At 44.9% G+C, this 19,782-nt stretch overlaps 3 protein-coding genes across 11 annotated transcripts in view; 2 read left to right on the top strand and 1 right to left on the bottom strand.

Annotated features, from left to right (window-relative positions):
* TMEM181 (transmembrane protein 181) overlaps positions 1-3,627 on the top strand; it is a 48,312-nt gene extending 44,685 nt beyond the window's left edge. For all 6 annotated transcript variants that reach the window (XM_081250714.1, XM_081250715.1, XM_081250713.1 and 3 more), the window contains one exon: positions 165-3,627. In XM_081250714.1, coding sequence (XP_081106840.1) covers positions 165-243 — 79 coding nt within the window. In that variant the 3' untranslated portion in view covers positions 244-3,627. The remainder of the gene's footprint in view (positions 1-164) is intronic.
* Positions 3,628-4,331: 704 nt separating this feature from the next.
* On the bottom strand, positions 4,332-11,521 carry DYNLT1 (dynein light chain Tctex-type 1; the record flags this gene model as incomplete). Of its 3 annotated transcripts, XM_081250722.1 has the most annotated exons (5): positions 11,434-11,514; positions 8,662-8,703; positions 5,534-5,657; positions 5,075-5,152; positions 4,332-4,778 (listed from the first exon to the last, which is right to left on the bottom strand). In XM_081250722.1, exons 1-5 carry the CDS (start codon positions 11,458-11,460, stop codon positions 4,708-4,710), a joined length of 342 nt encoding a protein of 113 aa, XP_081106848.1. In that variant the 5' UTR covers positions 11,461-11,514. The 3 variants fall into 3 exon arrangements, with proteins under 3 accessions (XP_081106848.1, XP_081106849.1, XP_081106850.1); XM_081250723.1 differs by lacking the exon at positions 8,662-8,703 and having other exon boundaries at positions 11,434-11,518; XM_081250724.1 differs by lacking the exon at positions 4,332-4,778 and having other exon boundaries at positions 5,077-5,132; positions 11,434-11,521.
* A 65-nt stretch (positions 11,522-11,586) lies between these two features.
* Positions 11,587-19,782, top strand: part of SYTL3 (synaptotagmin like 3) — a 90,640-nt gene continuing 82,444 nt past the window's right edge. The window contains exon 1 of one of the 2 annotated variants that reach the window (XM_081250708.1): positions 11,587-11,944. The gene's annotated coding sequence lies outside the window, so the exon portion shown is untranslated. Of the gene's footprint in view, positions 11,945-14,226; positions 14,250-19,782 lie in introns of those variants that run through there. The other variant, XM_081250710.1, reaches the window with a different exon arrangement.

Consider the following 19,782-nt stretch of genomic DNA (forward strand, 5'->3'; position numbering starts at 1 on the left):
CTGGTGATGGCTGGGGCCGGAGGAGTGGGGGGAATCAGTTGGTGACAGAGGTGGAGAGAGCAAGGCTAGGAAACGGGCTCTTGTTCGGACGGCGGGTCAGTGTGAAGAGGAGAAACCCAGTGCTGTCAGAAGCCGCATGGTACCAGAGGTCTCTCTCGTAACAGGAGCGACTATGAAGAGATGCCCCTGCAGAACGGCCAGGCCATCCGGGCCCAGTACAAGGAGGGGTCTGAGAGTGACTGAGCCCCCGTGCCTGCTTCCTGGCCCGCCCTGTACCTGCCTGAACGCAGACCTCTCTTACAAGCAGAGATTTCCTGATCCTTATTTGTTTACATAGTTTTGAAAGGAAAACCAAAACTGAGGACAAATTTAGACATTGGGCCAAATTTACTGTTAGACTGACTGCATTTATTTGGGAAGAGAAGCACTGACAAGAAGTTTAAACAGCCAGATCATTTTTCAAAGATTTCATATGAGAGAGCTGTTTTCAGTGGTGGGTGAGAAAGAAATGACTGCTGTTTTTAGTAGAGAGAATTATGTACTTAAAAAAATTTTACTAATTTCAAGTTCCTGGAAAGCCCTTATGAATAAGGTCCACAGCGTGGTGGTGTTCCTCTGCTGGCTTCCTTTCTTCCCTGCCCCGTGGTACCAGCTTTTGACCCTTTAAACTCAAAGGGAAGCGTATTTCTGTGGCTGCCCCACGAGGGCAGCCCTTCCCCACTGAGTGGCCTGTGCTCTGGATGATCACGCATCTCAAGCGATGGGTAACTTGTGTCGGTTGCCGTGTGAACTGTGTCCGTATGTAATGAGTCTCTGGGGAAAGGGAGGAGGGTGGGCAGGTCCTAACCCTTCACTGCCGCCAGAGCAGAGCTGGTGTCTTGGAGTTCTGAGGAGCGTTTGATACGGCTCGCAAGGAAAGGGTAAGATGATTGACAGGTTGTCCGCTCCCACGGGAAGGGTCTTGTTGCCAGAGTTTTCTAAGGGCCTGTGTGCACACGTGAGTAAAGCATGTGAGCGTTATGTCGTGAGTATGAATGATGTCCCTGTGCAGAGAGACATGATTCATATTCATGGAGAGGCGGGTATCCAGTGCAATCCCAGTAAAGCAGGAGTTTCCGCAGCTCTGTTAAACATGATACCTTGTAGAGCTCTATTTGTTTTGTTTTGTTTTTTTAATAAAAGTTAAACAAGTGATTGGTATACTCTACTACAGATTCGTTATTGCCAAAAAGTTCTTCAGCTTCACATCTGGAAACTAGATGAAAGAAGGTAAAACATTTTAGATGGCTTACGGAGGAACATCTTTGGGGAGAAGGTAACTTGTTGGGAATCATGCCCTGTGTGTCTCGCATGGTCGTCAGGTAAACAGATGAATTGCTCTGTGTAAGAGCCCTCTGGAGCTGCTGAATCTGGCACCGTAGAAGGCCCTGGAGATTTCCAGTTCCTTTTTGTCAAAGACGAATTATAGGAGGTAGAGATATCTCCTTTGCTTTTCATTTGGCATGCATACTAATCTCTCTCTTGAATGGTTTACCTGTGATCATTGCAGACATGCTGATTGATGCCATCTCGGCAGACACAGAGGTATGGGACGTGATTGTTCTGCTCTGCAAACAGCCCCTGCACTTTCTTCATGTATACATTAACTCACCAATTACCATTCAGAGCTAAAAGTTATATTCCACTTTAGGTAGTGCTGGGACCTTAGAGAGGTTCATGAGAGACTATTCATTTTGACTTCATAGCTTTCTTTTTAATTTAACTTTAATGATAATGCACCTTTAATATGGATTCCATTTATATTTGTTTTTAAAACCTTGTAAATAAAGTCTGAAATAAAACAGTTGTATTATTGCAAGGGTAATTCAAGTTTACATGGTTTTTACATTTGCTGCAATGATGTGATTACTTTTTTTGATTCTGTGTATTCAAAGGTATTGAAGAAATTTTCTGTTACCAAATTTTACAACTTCTATTAAGACTAAGTAATTTTATGTAAATTGATGAAAACTTACTTGTGCTGATTAATGTATCCTAGTATGATATAGTTTATAAGTGTTAATCATTATAAAATAATTGTCCATAATTTGGAATGCTGTTATTTATCAGTAAATGTATAGTGTTTGAGGCATTTAGCTGTACACATTAGGTACATTTTAAAACTTATCCTCATCCTATAGTATAATTGTTAACTGATGACTGATATCTTCATCCTTTCTTATTGGCATCAAATCAGTGAAATGAAAAATGTGGGAGTATTTATTTACTTTTTGTAACTAAGTTGGAAACGAGGAAAAGTTACAAAAGAAAGTACTTAAGCGGGAAATGGTTCTTTATTAAGTCATGCATTTTCAGTTTCTCTTCTCTGGTATCATATATGTCAACATATTACATCTTACATGTAAAAATTTGCTTAAAATGTATAGCATTTAGCGTGTATTATATGTGCCATAGGTATTAGGTTAAAACACTAAAGTCTGCCAGAAACTTTAGACAGTAGCAAGAAAATTACTATGATTATTTTTTGGTCTTGGAGGGTATCAAAGTATTGCAAACTTAAATTATAAAGGGCTGACTTTAGTTCTTCCATGGTAACGGCTTGAATAACATCATCTTTGGGATAATTTTTTATACTGGTCCAGTCTAGGGGAACCTGGAAGATGACCATAGGCATTTCACAGTTTCCCTAGGGAGAGCTTCATTATCCATGTGGATAAAGGTCTGCTTGATTTATTATTAAATCATTAAAGCAGTGCAGTGATGCAGTTTTCTCTCTCTTAAGCCCCATTTGAAAGGCTAAAGAAGAGGATATATAAAATATATTCAAGGTTTGTAAGATTGTTCCTGTACATACAGATTGCAATAAAAGTTTAGATACATTATGTAAACCCAACCCATTAAATGGTCAGGTTACAAGACAGACATCACCAGCCTCAAGAATTCCATGAGCTACTTACTGAAGGTACAGTTACGTTCAGTAGATTATAATGTGGTCAGTAACTTATTTCCTGGAATCCTTTTCACAGGGAAAAACACAGAGGCTCATAGAAGGGATGATTAAAAGGGACATCTAGTGAAGACTAGACTTAGAACACTTAAGTACATTTATGTATTTTGAGGGTTTTAAAAACCAGTTGCCTTAGAGGTTAGACTTTTGAAAAACAAAGGTACAAATCTTTTCCGCAGGCCAAAGGGAAGTTGCTTTAGTCTGTGACATCTTGTTACCCTGTTTATCTTGATTTGACATGTTTTAGGTATACTGGGAACTGTAATCCCAGACTGTGAAACACAGGATTTTCTGCTACTGAAAACTGCCTTTTTACAAAGAGACTGTAAATATTTGTAAAATAAAACAACTCTAAACCTTGAGCTCAAAAGGAAAGATAAAGCTATGTGTTAGACCTTGGAACTGTGTCAGTAAGCACAGTAGTACTTGATCACAGAATGATCATTTTAGTCAAAGTGAATAAATGTTTATTTATGGCAAATTTACACTTCAGGAATGGCTTCATTAAGAGACTACCGTTCTATACTCCGGTTTCTCTTCAGATCGTATAAATCTTTCACCTTTTACTAAGAGACTACCTTTCTGGTAGATGTTAATAAATTTTTAATATTTGATCCTTATTTATGGACATTGATTTGTTTGCTGTTTGCACGTGGAGTTAACTTGATCATTCAGGCATTGGTGTTTTAGGGACAAGAGCAGGGTTTTTTCATTGCAGCAGGTGGGCGCGGAGGTGTGTCTGTCTTTACTGCCATGTTAATGTGGCCCAGGCACGAGCCCCGAAGGTGAGCTTCACCTGGTTTGGGGCCCACCTCCCCACTTACTTGGATATGACTTTAAATCAGAAAACCTCCAGACACTTTTTCTGATTCATAAATAATGGTCTAACTGTTGTGGACACAAAATGAGTAATTGTGAAAGCATTGTGTAAGCCGTAAGGTACTAAAATATTTCTGCTGTGACTGCTACTGAAAAAGAAAACGCAGGAGCAGAGGCCGTAGTGTCGCAGATTTGGGCCGACAGTGTGAGTCCGAGCTCTCCAGCTATCACAGAAGACCAGCTCACCCACTTGCCACCCCTTAAGCTCCAGGAGAGAAGACCTTGAGGGAAGGATGTGATGCCCAAGGGTAGAATTCCAACCAGAACACAGCAAAGCAGTCAAGATCTTGGTTCCACGGGTGAATCAGCAGATTGCTGTACTGGAGAGGACCAAAGCTGAACTGCAACTTCTTCTGTTTTTTACAGTTTTATAGATTCTAAAGCCACTAACTAAATAGGGAGAATTCATTTGTGATACTATTTAGACTATTAAGAAAACACACACTTTAAATTGGAATAATTTATTATTCTAACAAAAGTACAAAGTATGGAAAATTAGTGTATTTGAATCATTTCAGAGAGTAGAGAAAGTTTCACACTAGCAGATTTCGGCTTTTAGCACCTTTGAAAAGAAACATTCAAAGTTAAGACAAGTGGCAGGACAGGCTCCTGACTACCTTCGGTGATGATTCCTCTGACTTAGGGTGTGCAGGTCACAGGACAGTGTGGTTATTTGGTTTTTTTCTCTACATTTTGAGAGCGCCACAAAAACACACTTAAAGAGAGTGAGACAGGTGATCACTGACTAGATGGCTGGTGGTTAGAAGATGGAAGAGAAATGTTGGGACAAAAGGAGAAAGATCGCAGGCTGGACAAGGCGGTCAAATGGACAGTCCGAAGGCGCTGACAATGCAGTACATGGTCTTGTTCTCCCATCGCACAGTGCAGCTCCCTGCGGGAGGAAGGAGGCGGGTTAGGACAGAAAGCTGGGAAGAACGGGGACCTTCCGAGTCCTCACGATCACGTACTTAACCCTTGTGGCCAATAAAGAAGGCTGGCCAGTCTCTCTTCTATAAAATGTTTTAAAAGGTGACTCTAATAAACATGCATTCAAAGACAGGAAACATCCAAGCACATATTTCATAAAACAACACTTTGAATAATCTAGATCTCAGCAGGGTCCAGGCACTGCAGAGCCTTCAGGGAAATGCCCGTGACAAGCCTTCACGAAAGGAATGAAAACCGTACCGTCAGTAGAGCTGTCCCAGAAGCAGGAACTTGCCGTGTGCAATCCCGCTCCGTTCTTCTGCATGATTACACAAGTCACTTCGATAAAAACAGACTTTTATTAGAGAAATATACTTGGCAACACAAATTCCTTTTTGTCCACTTTCAGCATATATATATATAGATCACGTGGCTGATGTTCATGATAGAAATTCTAGGGCTAGAGTGCCTGGTCCTAGGACATCAACAGATCACCACCACAGGCTTGTTCTAAAAGCATCAGATCTGAAATGCCGGTATGTCCCTGCGTTCCCGCAGCCCCACAGGCCAGATGGGTGGTAACGTGCACAAGCCGAGTGACCTGCTCCTACCAGGAACCTCCTCTGAGCTCAGGCCACACTGCTCTCCTGATACAGACTCGCCTCTGATCAGTATGTAAAGAACCACCACCAATATAAGCAAGAGGCAGAAATTCATTACCAATGTATTTAAACGGCTTCCCCAGCTTGGTGAGTTGGCTTAAGGTTTGCTCCACTACGTTTGTGGTCCACTGATTCACTTTGCTGTGCTGATAGGCGTTGCCACCGATGGCACTTTCTATGGCCTGGAAGACAGAGCACAGCTGGTCACTGTTAGCAGGACACGCCAGACACCTTCCAGCCACTCCTGAGGTTAGCGCAGTTAGTACCACAGCCTAAGAACTGCTGAAATACAATTTGCATAAAGTGTAACCACGAGGACTCCTTTGCAAATATTCCTTTTGTTCTAACAGTGTTGTACTTCATTTGAATGCTTTATATTCATTTTTAAAAATATGTAATTATATGGGACTTCCCTGGTGGCCCAGTGGCTAACACTGTGCGCTCCCAATGCAAAGGGCCTGGGTTCGATCCCTGCTCGGGGAACTAGATCCCGCGTGCCGCCAACTAAACAGTCCGCACGCCACCACCAAGATCCTGCATGCTGGAACTAAGACCCAGTGCAGCCAAATGAATAAATTAAAAAAAAAAAAAAGTAATTGTATAGCATCTCATCTGTCAAGTTTTTTAAACATTTTGACTGAATTTAATGTTTGCTGTTGTGGTTACTGTCTGGAGATAAGCAACGCGTTTTCTTCCTACTGAGGCTAGAAAATATCTTCCTTTGCCTATTTCTTTCTTAAAAGTACACTAGAGATGGAGGAATCTTTTGTCGGTTGTACAACTGACCACGTACGAACCTATCCAAATAATCATGGATTGGTATTTACACATCCTTCCTTTACCCAGCATCTTCTGGGGCTGTGTTAGCACAGACGTACATTGTTCAGAAACAGCTAAAGAACTCCTCCATCTATTCCAAAACTTAGTTTGTGATGAATTGTTTATTATGAAATTCCTTGTCTCCTTTTCTGTGCCGTATTCTGGGTGGGTTCACCCTGTGTGCTTCAGAGGGTATTCAGGAATACACGCGGTCCCTGGCCCCAACTCTTGGTCCAGCTGGTCATAAGGACAGTCCCATTTTACGGTTCTCTGGGCCTTTTATGCTGGTGCCTGTGTGCCTGCTTCTAAGCGGCTTTCTTTTCAACTCCTTTTCTAACTTGTGCTGGAAACCAGAAAACTGAGTTTTTAGGACACTTATGACCTAAAATAATAACATTCAGTGAGGGCTAAGTTCTGTCCTCAGACGTGCAGAGAAAAAGTCCCTGAGTTGTACACAATGGTGACAGCCTGGGGCCTACTGCCTGGGGCCTTGCCCAGAGACCTTGGTTTTGAGGAACAAAAGCTGCCTACCGTCACCCTGGGACCGTGAGCGGGCTGCTGCCCCCACCAACTGGCACAGCTCTTCCGCACCCTCTGCCGCGTCCTGCTCCCTCCCCAGCTCAGAGCTGAACCTGGGACCAGGGTGGTGATAGCTCTGGGCGTCCCCAGAGAAGTAGGGGCTGCACTTGAGCTAAACCTCTCACTCTGGCACGTCTCTCCACACATGCTTCGGAATTCACTGTTTTTCAGGGAGGGAGGAAAACCCTCCGCTAATTTTGGACCCATCCAAATGTACTACTACCCAATACTTAAGATAGCTCGAGTACAGAATTAACCTATTGCCTAGAGGCAAAAAATAGCTGTAGAGGCCAATGTGAAAGTAACACCACACTGTAACTTTATGCTTCCACGGAGACTGGGATGTCTACTTGCAATGGTACTTGCTGCCTGGGAACCAAGTCAAAGACAGTGAAGAAAACAAGCGAGGCCCAAGGAGGCTTCATGACAAGCCAACTCCATATCTGACTTCCAGTGGAATTCACCCATCTTCCTGCTCCCTACCGTGCTCCTGAGAAACACTTTTTAATTTTTTTTTTCAAAAAACGACAAGGGCTTCCCTGGTGGCACAGTGGTTAAGAATCCGCCTGCCAATGCAGGGGACACGGGTTCGAGCCCCAGTCTAGGAAGATCCCACATGCCGTGGAGCAACGAAGCCCATGCGCCACAACTACTGAGCCTACAGCTGGTGAGCCACAACTACTGAAGTCTGTGCGTCTACTGAACCCGTGCACCACAACTACTGAAGCCCACGTGCCTAGAGCCCGTGCTCCACAACAAAGAGAAGCCACCGCAATGAGAAGCCTGCGCACTGCAACACAGAGTAGCCCCCGCTCGCTGCAACTAGAGAAAGCCCGCACGCAACAATGAAGACCCAACACAGCCAAACATAAAAAAATTTTTTAAATGAGTAAATTTTTAAAAAAGAAAGAAAAACAATGACAAGCAAATTGTTACAGATCCTGAAAGCAAGTAGAAAATCATGTCTGATATGGAATAATACATACGGCAGAACAAAATCATTTTGCTTTTTAATGATGTTCACGAAAATAGGTTGTGGTTCTTTATCACTCTGGCATTAGTCAATAACTTGCATTAATAATAATTTGCATTGGAGTCAATTCGAAATCACATATATAACCTCAAATGGTATCGATAAACTTAGATCATCTAATAACCGTCTTTTAGCCACTGGCTTCATTATGTGCTCAGTGTACCCAGGGAGGGAAACTGACTAGGAAAACGTTTCTGGCCTCCTTCCTGCCCCAGGCTGCCCCCAGGCTCAGCACTAGTCCAGCCACACCGCCCTCCCTCCAATCCCTCAAACACCATGCACACTCCTTACCACAGGGCCTTTGCACTTGTTCACTGCCTGGAATATTTGTCCCCCTCTTTTCACTGAGTTAACACTCCTCCCATTTTCTCAGATTCCAGCTCTGAACTCACTAGGTGGGTTAATCCCTCAAAGCACCACATGCCGTGGCAGTTACCACACGGGGAATGCACGTTTACATTTTCCAATGTGATTATTACCATGAGTCTTTGATGCTAAAAGGTGCTAGAATCAAGCCTTAGTAACATTCGGTAATAATGCTAGTATATAAAATGTCCTGTCTCATTAAAAATATATAATTTACATAATATGGGAGAATTCTTATCTAGATATTCATTGGAATAAAAACTGTTATTTGAAATGCCAAAACACACAGGCTCAGTTGAAACAATTCCAAGACAGTATTTAAAACACATTATTTTCACTCATATAAGCCATTAATCAAACATTGAAAAAGGGAGCATTTCTCCTCTTACCTCTTTTACAATGTTGCTCACTTCATCAACAACAAAAGCAGTCTGTAAGGAAGAAAATTAGTTATGTTTGATTGATGTAAAAGATCCTTTTCCACTGCACTGATGAATGCAAATTTAGGTAATGAACATGATTTAGAAATGAAGACCTTAGAAATACTCTAACCAGGCTGTTCATTTTACTGAGGAAAACATTAAGTAGCTTTCTGAGGATCCCAGAGCTAATGAGAGGCAGTCAGGAGACTTAGGATCCATGTATACAATTTAAAGGTTTTTTGGTTTGTTTTTGTTTTAATCATGCCATGACCCAAAAGACTGACTTCACCTTAAACTAGAATTCAATCTCTCCATCCATTGCAGCTGGCCGCTAGGATCATTACTATAGAAGTTTAATGAGTTACTTGACTTCTATATAAATTAACTGACTCTTTCCCTGATGTAAACTTGCTAGGAGGCTTGAAACGTAAGACGTTTTGGTTTTGGGGGTTTGTTTTTAACCACTATTTGTGGTAAGATATACCATGATTTTACTATTTTCTGTTAGTATTTTCTTTCTCAATGCTGTCCTACTTCAGGACTGTACAGCTAGCTGCTGGCACAGCCATTCCCCGCCAGTGTGTCGAGGTGAGCTGGGAGGTGGGCTCTCAGCAGGAATCTAGTGCCAGGAGTTTATATAAATGGCTTTCTTTTTTCTTTCTTTTTACATATGGTACATCGGAATGCGTACAAGGTTCCCTCTGAATCCTGGGAACCTTATCTCCTGAGCTTTGCAGATGCTTTCCAGAGGGCAGCCCCAGGCCCTCAGTCCATGGGCATCCCGGTGGAATAAAGGCAGAGAGTTGGGCAGGGCGTTTTCCTCCCTGCCGGGCTGCTACCGCTGTGGCCCCGTGCTAGCAATGCCCCTTTCTTCCCAGGAAGCCCACCTGCTGTACTCAGAAGTCATACTGGGAGACAAAGCCAACTCACCCAGTTAATGAAAATCTGCAGTATCCTAGATTAAATTATTTCTCGAAGCTTAAAGGATCCTTCCAAGAGACTTCAGTGATCCTAAACCATACAGGAAAGTCCCTGTGTAACTTTCCGTGTGGTTAAAATATGAAAAAGGGTGAGGGGCATTTCAATGGACTTTTCGTGGAAAGTACAGCAGCTGTACAGAATCCACTGGGCAGTTTCAGTTTCTACAGGAAACATGAACAATGAACGGAGAGCAGAGTTATTAATACAAAGATCCAGGTGTCTACATGAAGTCAGGGGATATGTAGAGGCTGTCAGGAGTGGGGTGGGTTAGTAAACGCCCAGAGCAGGCCCGCTAGAAAGAGGAGAGTCATGGTCTCGGCCTCCCAGGGCTTTATCTTGTGTAAAACACAGATCACTCTCTTGAGCCCTTTCATTTCTCGGATATGCAGTTGAGATCTAAAACAATGAAGTCACTTGGTCGCCTCACTGGTGAGAGCCAGAATTAGAGCGCAGAGTATTAAAATGCCAGTATTAAGGACTTCCTCTACATTGCCATTTCCTTTCTTAAAAGTTACTCAATATTCCTGTAATACAAGCCATTTCCCAACATTATATCAGTGCACAGTTTACAGGGAGAAGTTTTTCCTTGGCTCCCTGCTCCTGAACTATGACTTCTCCTAATTATTCACTTGATTGCTGCCAGCATTCAGACACTGATGATGACACTACCATAGACAGTTTGTGCTAGTTTGGAAATTAGATACAAACTGAAACTCTTAAGATCAGTCCTTAAGCCTTATATATATATATATAATATATATATATTATATATATTTATTATATATATGTGTATTTCCCTCAACATTGCTGCTTAGACTAAATTTCAAAAATGGTAAAAATAACCTGTTATTTTTGACAGGCTGCATAATAAATAGGACTCCATGTATTTGTATTTCAACAAGAATTATTTAGCGAGAAGACAAACGGGCGGCTATTCTCTCAGAGGAGCATCCATCAGCTATATTCCCTGAATGCTCGTAAGCTTGAAGGAAAGCCATGAAACGGCGCACGTCACTACAGCGAATGTCTTCTGCTTGGTAAGTAACTGTATGCACCACCCTGCTTCTTCGTTGGGGCAGTAAGAGATGACTCTTCTCCCCTCACAAATAGGAGCTATCTTACTGTCGTCTCAAACTCAAATGAAATGGGAGTGACGGTGGCCTCGGTGGGCGCTGCGCGCAGCACCGAAGAACAGGTGGAAACGAAGACAAAGGCAGGTTCTCCTACTGGGCACGTCTGCTTTTTGCCCACAGCCAAAGGATCCAATCCTTGACTAAAGGGACTTGAGAGATGTGACTGTACGTGCGGGTCACTCTGCAGTCTTGCGTGTATCAGCGACACACAAGCGGCGGCCTTCAGTCTTCCCCACCCGCGGGCGGGGGTCTGCATCACGGAATAAACGGAGCGAGTGGCGGCGCTCTCTCGGGGTCGGGGGCGTGGCGGGCCGGGGAGGCGAGCGGCGCGGCGGAGGGGCTCCCGGAGGCGCCGCCGGCAGAAGGCGTCCCGGGGCTGCGGAGTCCCCTCCACGCCCCGCCCCCCGAGCCCCGCCCCGGGCAGGGCGACGACGCCCTGGGCCGGCCCGGCGGTGGGTCACCGCGAAGCGCTCAGCGGGGCGTCGGTGCCGTCAGCCTGCGCCGGGGACGGCCGCTGCCTACGTCTAGACGCGGCCCGGGTGCCCGCACAAGCCCCTGGCTACCGCCGCCCACCCGCACCGGAACTCCCGGCCTCCACCCGTCCCGTCGCCGACCCAGCGGTTACCTCCTCGGTAGCCTGGTAGTCTTCCATCTTTCCTTCGGCGCCTCGCCTCCGCCTCCCTGAGTAGAGCGCACTGCGCAGGCGCGCTCAGGCCCCGCCCCTCGCGCCTGGCCCCGCCCTCCTCTAGGGCCCCCGCCCACTCCCGCCCTGACCCCGTTACCGGTAACGCTCCGACCAGTCCGGCGGCCGCTGGGCGTTCGACCCTTCTCCCGTGCTCCTGGGGCCGACGGTTTCCGCGGGAACCCGCCAGGGAATCCCGGCAGCTCCCTACACCTCAGCAACGAAAACAGAACAAATGGACAAAGCCAGTCCGGGAGGGGAAGAGTCGTCCTGGCCCCTCCCTCCGGTTCGTACTGCGTGGGTTAATCTGAACGTTCAAGCGAGTTTGCACACCTAGTAACAAACTGTAAAGTGATTTCTGAACATGATGGTCTGTCTGAGATATTGTTTGCAGTCCCCCTAAGGATCCAGGGTTAGGAAACTTTAGCTGTGAACGAAACCTTCCTTTGGGGAGGTAAGTTTTCCATATAAATGAGTTTTTTTTTTTTTTTTCTAGTCACCATTAAAAAAAAAAAAATTGGGGGGTGGAAAACATTGTAAAATGCTGCACACTTCCTGGCTGCCTTAACCAGAATGACCTAGACATACACTTAACTTGTCTACAAGGGTCTTTATAAAAATTAGTAATGGCGCTGGGCACTGGTATGGCGCTCTCCAAGAAGGGCCGAGGTATATGTACCTGCTTGCTTGCATGTGATCTGAGGCTAAAACCTTTGACTTGGGGGCTACTTTTTCTGTTGTTTTTACCACACCCTCGAAGTCCATCTGTCACTTCTTACCTCTCCAAAGACCAGTAGCTAAAACCCACTTCCCATCCTCCCAGGAAGGGCTGACCACAGGACCCTGAGACTTGGTAGAACTAAGCTGCAGAGCCCACATTCAGTTCATCTGCAACCCTTGTTTCTGTGCTATAGAATCTGAGTTCCATGCTGGCAGAATCCGTTTTATTCACTAATGTGTCCCCTGCCCCTTCCATTGTACCTGGCGCATGGTAGGTGCACAATTAAAATTTATTGAATGAATGATTTCCCTACACATTAGTTTTGCCTCATACCCAGTTACAGAGAACTGGGAGTGGAGGAAGAAGCAATCGCCTGCCTCCTGGGAAAGGGGGAGGGGGAGAGGGTGAAAGACACAAGGCTGCCCTGCCCTGGATACCTGGCTTGAGCAAGGGGACCTGCTGGGTGGGAATCGGCTGCCCTCTCACACCTGGTTTCTGCTTCTCAGATTCTGAACTCTACCTTTTGAGCTTTGTTCCCTTCCTGTTATTTGGCTTCGACTCACCTGTTCCAGGGTTTCAGCCTCAAGCCTCAGTCTACATGGGATTCTAAGTCTGGCATTTCTTTGTTTTGTCTTCCTCACATTCCCAGCTTCACCTAAGATCCCAAGATCCCTTATCACGTGTCCTTCTCCATCACTGGACCCCAGTTCCAGCCCCTCAGCAGCACCACAGTCCTGAGCCAATCAGGGGCCTTTTCACCCTCTTCTAATTTTCTTCTGCTCTCCTAGGGTGGCCCCGGAGGCCCACTAGCTAAGGTGTTAGAATTACGTGCAAAGCAAGAGGGAACAATTCTGAGTGAGGTTTGGGACATCTTTTCTAAATTGTTCCATAGCCTTTTAAGAATTTCCTAATTCAAATGAGTGTCCTGAATGGCTGCTGGGATAGTACATTCGTAATGCTTAGATCTTAAGTTATACTGTGACTGAAAATCACCAGCATGTGCATAAATCAACGGAAAACATGTAAATGTGAATTTTAAAAAATTTTACATGACTTTAGCTTATCTGCATTGGGTACCACTCTCCAATTTTAACTATCAATAGAACATTCATTAAATGATCATAATGCATGCCATAGTTATATTGCGTCTGCCCCAGAAATGGATAAGTTGGTCTGTTTATCTTCAGAACTAGTTGTTCACTTATTCAACACACATGACAGTGAGCACTCGCTTTGCTGCTGCTAATCATACAATGAAATACAACACCGCAATGAGAATGAACAAACTATAACTACATGCAATAGTATGAATCTCATAAACACGCTGAGCAACAGAAGCCAGGCCAAAAAATTGTTAATATCGTATGATTCCATTTACACAAAGTGCAAAATCGGGAGGACTAATGAATGATGTTAAAGGTCAAGATAATCATTACCTTTGGGGGGGAAAGGTGTAACTGGAAGCCCATGAGGGGCTCCCAAGATGCTGTTTAAGTTTTGTTTCTTGATAGGGATGTGTTCACTTTGGGAGAATTTATCAAGCTGTGCTTATGATTTGTATCATATTCCATACGTACGCTATACTTCAGTGAAATTTACCTCCCCAAAGTCCGTGACAGTCTTGTTATAAATCAACTCTTGAGTTAACAGCTGTCTTTGAGATGTCATTACATTAGTCATTTACACTTGAGATCAATGGAGAAACCCCTTGCAAACGTGGGAACGTTTGACTAGTTGAAGCCTCTAGTCTCTCTGGGGGTTTCTTTGGTCGGGGTGAAACATTGCAGTAGCACCAGCGTGGTCTTTCCTCCACCAAAAAACACACACTGTTGGCGTACAGGAGCGCCTGGGTGTGGTTTCAGGTGGCTTTGCCCCGGGGTCCTTGGCGAACGGGTGTTAGTAGCCACAGAGGCACTCAGGGCCTCCCCGCCCGACAGGAAGGAAAGAAAAATACGTCAGTTGTTCTAGCACGAAGAAAAATTGACTTCCTTCTCCAGAATGAGCTCCCCTGGTCTCCTCTCTTGAAGCTGAGGCAAAGGTAGGCTGAGCACCTGCGTCCAGCCCTTCGGGCAGCTTGTTTTAAGGGTGGGGTGGATAGAGGTTACAGTTTATATAACTTCTCTTAAACTAATGGCTTTGAAAATGTAGGAAATAAAAGCAATGATATATCAGACAAAGGATAACTTGTAATTTTATTGGATAGCACACATTTTAAATGTAGGATAAGAATGATTTAAATGGAAAGGAGGAATACTTTAGAGTTAGTTAAAAAACTAAACCAAAGAACACTATCCGAAAGCTATACGGTGTGAATTTTTTCTGAGGGGGTAGAGAGTGTTGTTTGATTTCCTTTTTGGTCTGTAAATTCTTATACATACAGTTTATTATTGTTTGGCTCTGAATCTACTTCACAGATTCCAATTTTTGATCCCCCATAATCTTTAGTTTGGAGGTGGAACATAAATGTAATTTTAAAATTAAGAAAATTAAGTTAGCCGGGGTCTGATTTAAATGTCTTGCAATTCAGCCTCCTTAACCCCCAAACAGAATTTCTTGACAAGAGGAGAGATTATGAGAAGAAAACGCATGTTAGATATTAAGTATCTACTGAGAAGTTAGAATTGATGTAGAAAAAGATTATTTAGCCAAGATAGTAGAAGATTCTATGTTCTTAACTTTCCTGTCTAAACAAAGCATAGACTTTGGAGTTAAACAGACCCAGATTAGAGTGTGACTTTAGGTAAATTACTTAATTGCTGCAAGCCTCACTCTCCTCGTCTGTAAAATGGGTGTCCTTACATCATAAGGTTGCAACAAGGACTGAGATTGTGTGTGTAGAGAACTTGTCAAACTGTCTGGTCCAGAGTAAGTGCCAAATGTCAATAAACAGTAGCGGTTGGTACAAAAAAAGTATAGCAATAATTATGAGTAGTACCTCCTGTATATAACAATATGATAATATTAATTCTCATCTTTTTACCTTTCCATGAGAAAAGGTCAAGTTTAAGCCTGAAATATCATGGATTTCTCTTTCAGTGTTTAACTTTGATTCTAAAAAGGCATTTGGAGTTTTTTTTTTTTTTTGGTGGCAAGATGTCTATGTGAATGAGAAAGAATAGACTCCACAGTGAATGGCAGGAGCCTTCCAGAAGGGGCACCCTTTCCGCCTCCTCCTGTCTCTTGTAGGTGTCAAGTTTTCTAGGCTTAAACCCACAAACACACAGCGTCATATATTAAGGACAGAGTTTTGAGGGACCTGAAGCTTATATGATGTCTGGAGACTTTAAGAAAACAAATACAAGATCAGGAATGGCAAATGAAGGGGCCAGAAGCCCAAGGTCACTGGCTTCCTGGAAAATCCACCTCTGGTTCAGTGACCAGAGAGACAAAGAATTTTAAAAGGCTTGTCTCTATTTCCATGTCACACTTCCCGAGAGACACACAGGCGAGTTGTCTCACCTTTGCAAAAAGGAGTCCATCAAGCCTGTGAGTATGAGGCCAGCTTGAGCTGGAACCACAGACACAAGAGCCGCCTTGCGTTCAGCTCCTTCCTTAGGAGGGCGGACTAGTGGTCCTTGCGGCTGTTCCAGGCGTCCATAAGGAAAGTCCACGTGCAAAAAAGAGATGACATTTTCAGGTGAAGCTGCAAGGTCTGCATAGTCACTCAACTTTCCCCCTGCATTCGAGGCAGAAAGTATTGTGGCTGCCTTCGGAAAAAACTGCAGCTTCTCAAGGAAACAGCTGTGGTAAAACACAGCAGCGGAGGGTGCAGTCTGTGAAGCGACGGGGGCTGTGAGCCTTGCTGGGCTGTGACTTTCAGCCTTGGGCACGGTCTCTAGTTTGCCTTGAAAGTCTTGGTGGCGATGACAGTCTTGTTCACACGCAGGCATGTCAGGCGTGTCGCCTGATCCGCCGCATTTCCCTCCATCACAGGCAGGGGGTGGTGCTTGCGTTCCTTTGATGTGATGACCAGCTGCTCAGAGATGATAGATATTTAGATGAAAGGACGTGGGGACGGCCTGCAGATAAAGAGCGTTTCCTTTCCTGTCCTCCTTTTCTCTTCTCGCCCTCAGTTTCACGTTTCTTGTACTTTTCCCCCTCGTCAGATCTAAAAAGCCGAAGTCAATCTTGGCTGTTAGGCTGAGGAAAGAAAGCAAGCGTGGTTTCAAAACTCACACGTGTTTAGCGACTTCCCTGGAGGTCCAGTGGTTAAGACTCCGTGCTTCCACTGCAGGGGACGCGGGTTCGATCCCTGGTCGGGGAACTGAGATCCCGCAAGCTGCTCGGCCAAAAAATTTTTAAAAACACACACGTTTGGATGCTCCTTTCCCCTGGCAAAAGGGGGTCCCACACGTTTCTCCCCTGGGACTCTTTCTGTGCCCCCTCCCCTGCCCCCCAGCCGTTTCTGCTCTCTCCATATGCAGTGAATCACGCCTTCCTCTGAGCATCCTCCTCTGAAGATCCTTATGTGTCTATACTCATCCTACCATGTCGTAACTTGTTTGTTCGCATGTCCATTTTCTGGCTGGAGTGTGAGCTTTTTGAACGCAGAGCCTGGCTCCTACTTATTTTATATCCTCAATCCCTGGCACATGCCTGGCACACACAAGGCCCAATGAAATCAGCGCTGTGAATCAATGCACTAATCACCACGACCAAACTGCGTTTCTCTGGATGCAAAGTTCCACTGGGACACAGCATGACTGGCTACCGACAAGATGGAAATACGCGGACTGAAGCACTGTGCTGGGCTCAGGAGGGGCCCCTGCTGTCCCAGTCCCTCTCGGTCCCAGAGAAATGGCTTGAGTCCTGCTTTGGGGCCCTCTTGACGGGGAAGATGGGAGCAGAGAGGACGAGTTCTGGGTGCTGCTTGCTTTGTTCCAGCTCTGGCTCTAGGGCTGTGATGATTCCAGAATTGGGGTTTGACCCCAGGTTGTCCGACACCCAAACCCATGCTGAGATGGGATGGTTTGCTGTGCAGTGCTTCTCCAAGTGGCTCTGGGAGACTTGTTCCTTCAAAGTGGTGCTTTGGTGTAGGTTTTATTTATTTTTTAATTGGTAGATAAAATTAGACTGGTAGATGGGATCCTGTAAAACAAAGGCAGTCACCATTTCAAGTTTACAAAAATGCAACTGAGAAAGGAGGTTGGGGGCTAGACTCAGCTCCATGTGGGTGAGGACAGAGCCCGATTCCAGTTCTTGAGACAAAAACACAATTTAAGAATTTGTTGGGTGCGTGAGAGAGTGACTAAATATCATCATAGAAAAACCGGATCTGGGAGATTTGATTATTCAAGCTATGAGATTGAAAATTTCTGCATGAGATCATTAAAATAAAATACTTTTTAGTATGCTTCTCAAGTCTGACATGACTCAGATTTCCCGATGCTCTCCAGATTTCTGGAGCCTGGAGCTTTCTGAGGTGAGTGTTGCTCGCTCACCTGACTATCCTCCCTTCCGGCTCTACTCGAACTCACGCTTCCTGCTTTGGCAAGCAAATCCGCATGTCACAATATTCACTGGGTTTCTCAACCCCAGCGAAACATTAAGGACCTGTTTGCTGGGTGGTGAGGGGTCACTAAAAACCCATGTCACCACTAGAAGGGCACTTGAATCAGACAGAAAGAAGTCCGAGTCATGATAGAGAAATACACAAAGGAAAAAGGGGTCATAATGAAGAAGCAATTAACTGTGCTTGTAAATAAGGAGAAAGTTCCTGAATTAGTTAGCAATTAATCTGGACCTTGAAAGATTAATAATAATGATGATGATGATGGTACTATTTCTACTACCACAGTTAACATTTGTCAGCGGCTTATTATATGCTCACCACTGTGATCTAAGTACTTTACGGGTATCAACACATTTAATCCTCAGAGTAACTCTAAGGGGGCTTCCCTGGTGGCGCAGTGGCTGAGAGTCCGCCTGCCGATGCAGGGGACATGGGTTCGTGTCCCGGTCCGGGAAGATCCCACATGCCGCGGAGCGGCTGGGCCCGTGAGCCATGGCCGCTGAGCCTGCGCGTCCGGAGCCTGTGCTCCGCAACGGGAGAGGCCACAGCAGTGAGAGGACCGCGTACCGCAAAAAAAAAAAAAAGCAACTCTAGGAAGTGGGTGTTGTCATCCTCTCTACTTTATGGGCAAGGAAATTAAATCCCAAGGGGCTTAGGTAACTTGCCCAGCATCTCAGTAGTCAGTCAGGGGCAGACCAGAGCTACTCACCCGGTCAGGCTCCAAATCCTGCTTTGCGGACTGTTCCCCTCACTGCCTCCGAGTGAATTAGCTTTTGGTGGGGAGAGGCCAGAGCAGGAGGGGATGCACGGAAAAAGAGAAGTGCACGGTGTGTTCAGGGAGCACTCTCGAGCGTGTTTAATGTGGGAGCGTTGCAGCGTTTTGTGGGAATTAAGGATGGAGGAGCGGGGAGGAGGCCAGACCAGTGCGGGTGAGAAAGGCCGTTTCGTAGTTTAGAATTCGCCTGTAGGCGGTGGAGAGCCTGGGCTCCTTCCCTGGGGGAGGAGTGATGTGTTCCCGCCTCGTTCTTGTTCAGTGGACTGTCCCGCACCCTAGAGCTGTTCCTGTCCTTCCTCAGAGCAACTCCTTTTCCCCTCCCAGGCTCAGCTGTGAAGATCTTCCTGTTCTCTCTGGTCACCAGTCTCCCTCTTACTCACCATCCATTCAATGCTGTCACTGCTGTCCGGCTGCAGGCTACTGGACACAGCCAGTTGTTCCTGTTACCCACTTTGTGTTACAGATGCCATGCTCACACCTCGCTCCCTCATCCCAGACAGTAGTACACAGCACAGGGCAAGGAACACGCCAACTGATTTTAATAGATTTCATAGAATTCTTTTACAATCTCCATGTTTTGACTCAAAGACATCAGAGAGATCAAAGCATCCAACAGAGAAGTCTATTTGTTTTATCCCTGTTTTGAAGAATATGAAAAATAATCCAGGGTGGCTTCTAGTTTCCTGCTAGCGTCGGTGACCAGAAATGGAATCTGTAAAGATGGACCTTAGCTTGCTAAGGCCGCCAGGTGGATGGAATTCTCTTACTTTCTTGGTATTTACCATGGGCCATGCTGCTTGCTAATTAACTCCATCTGCCACCCTAGAAACCTCTCTTGACTAGGAAAAAGTTCACTAAAAATAAATAAATAAATCGTTAAAAAAAATAAGTAAATCATTGCCATAAGTCTAGGGCACCTCGTCTTGGATAAATAGACTATAGGTGAAGATTAGTTTTAGTGAATTGGGTTTGAGTGATTTGAAAGGTGGATTACAGAGTAAAATCTCCAATTTGGCTGTTGATATAAAACTTAGAGGAATTCAAATGCCAGCCTACCAGGGATGAAGTGAAGAAAGAACTCCAGATTCTGTTCAAGAGGATTGAAAAGATGCCGTTGAAATAATTTGCCTGATTGCTGTTGAAAGAGAAACTCTGAGCTCTCAGTTAGAACCTGGAAATCAGACCTGGAATTGCATAAACAAATTTACAATCAAACTAAAACCCCAACACAACTTAAAACAATAAAAGCAACTGACCAATCCTCTAATTTCCCCACGCCATTCT

The sequence above is a fragment of the Mesoplodon bidens genome (genome assembly GCF_964165515.1).
Source record: "Mesoplodon bidens genome assembly, chromosome: 12".
NCBI lineage: Eukaryota > Metazoa > Chordata > Mammalia > Artiodactyla > Ziphiidae > Mesoplodon > Mesoplodon bidens.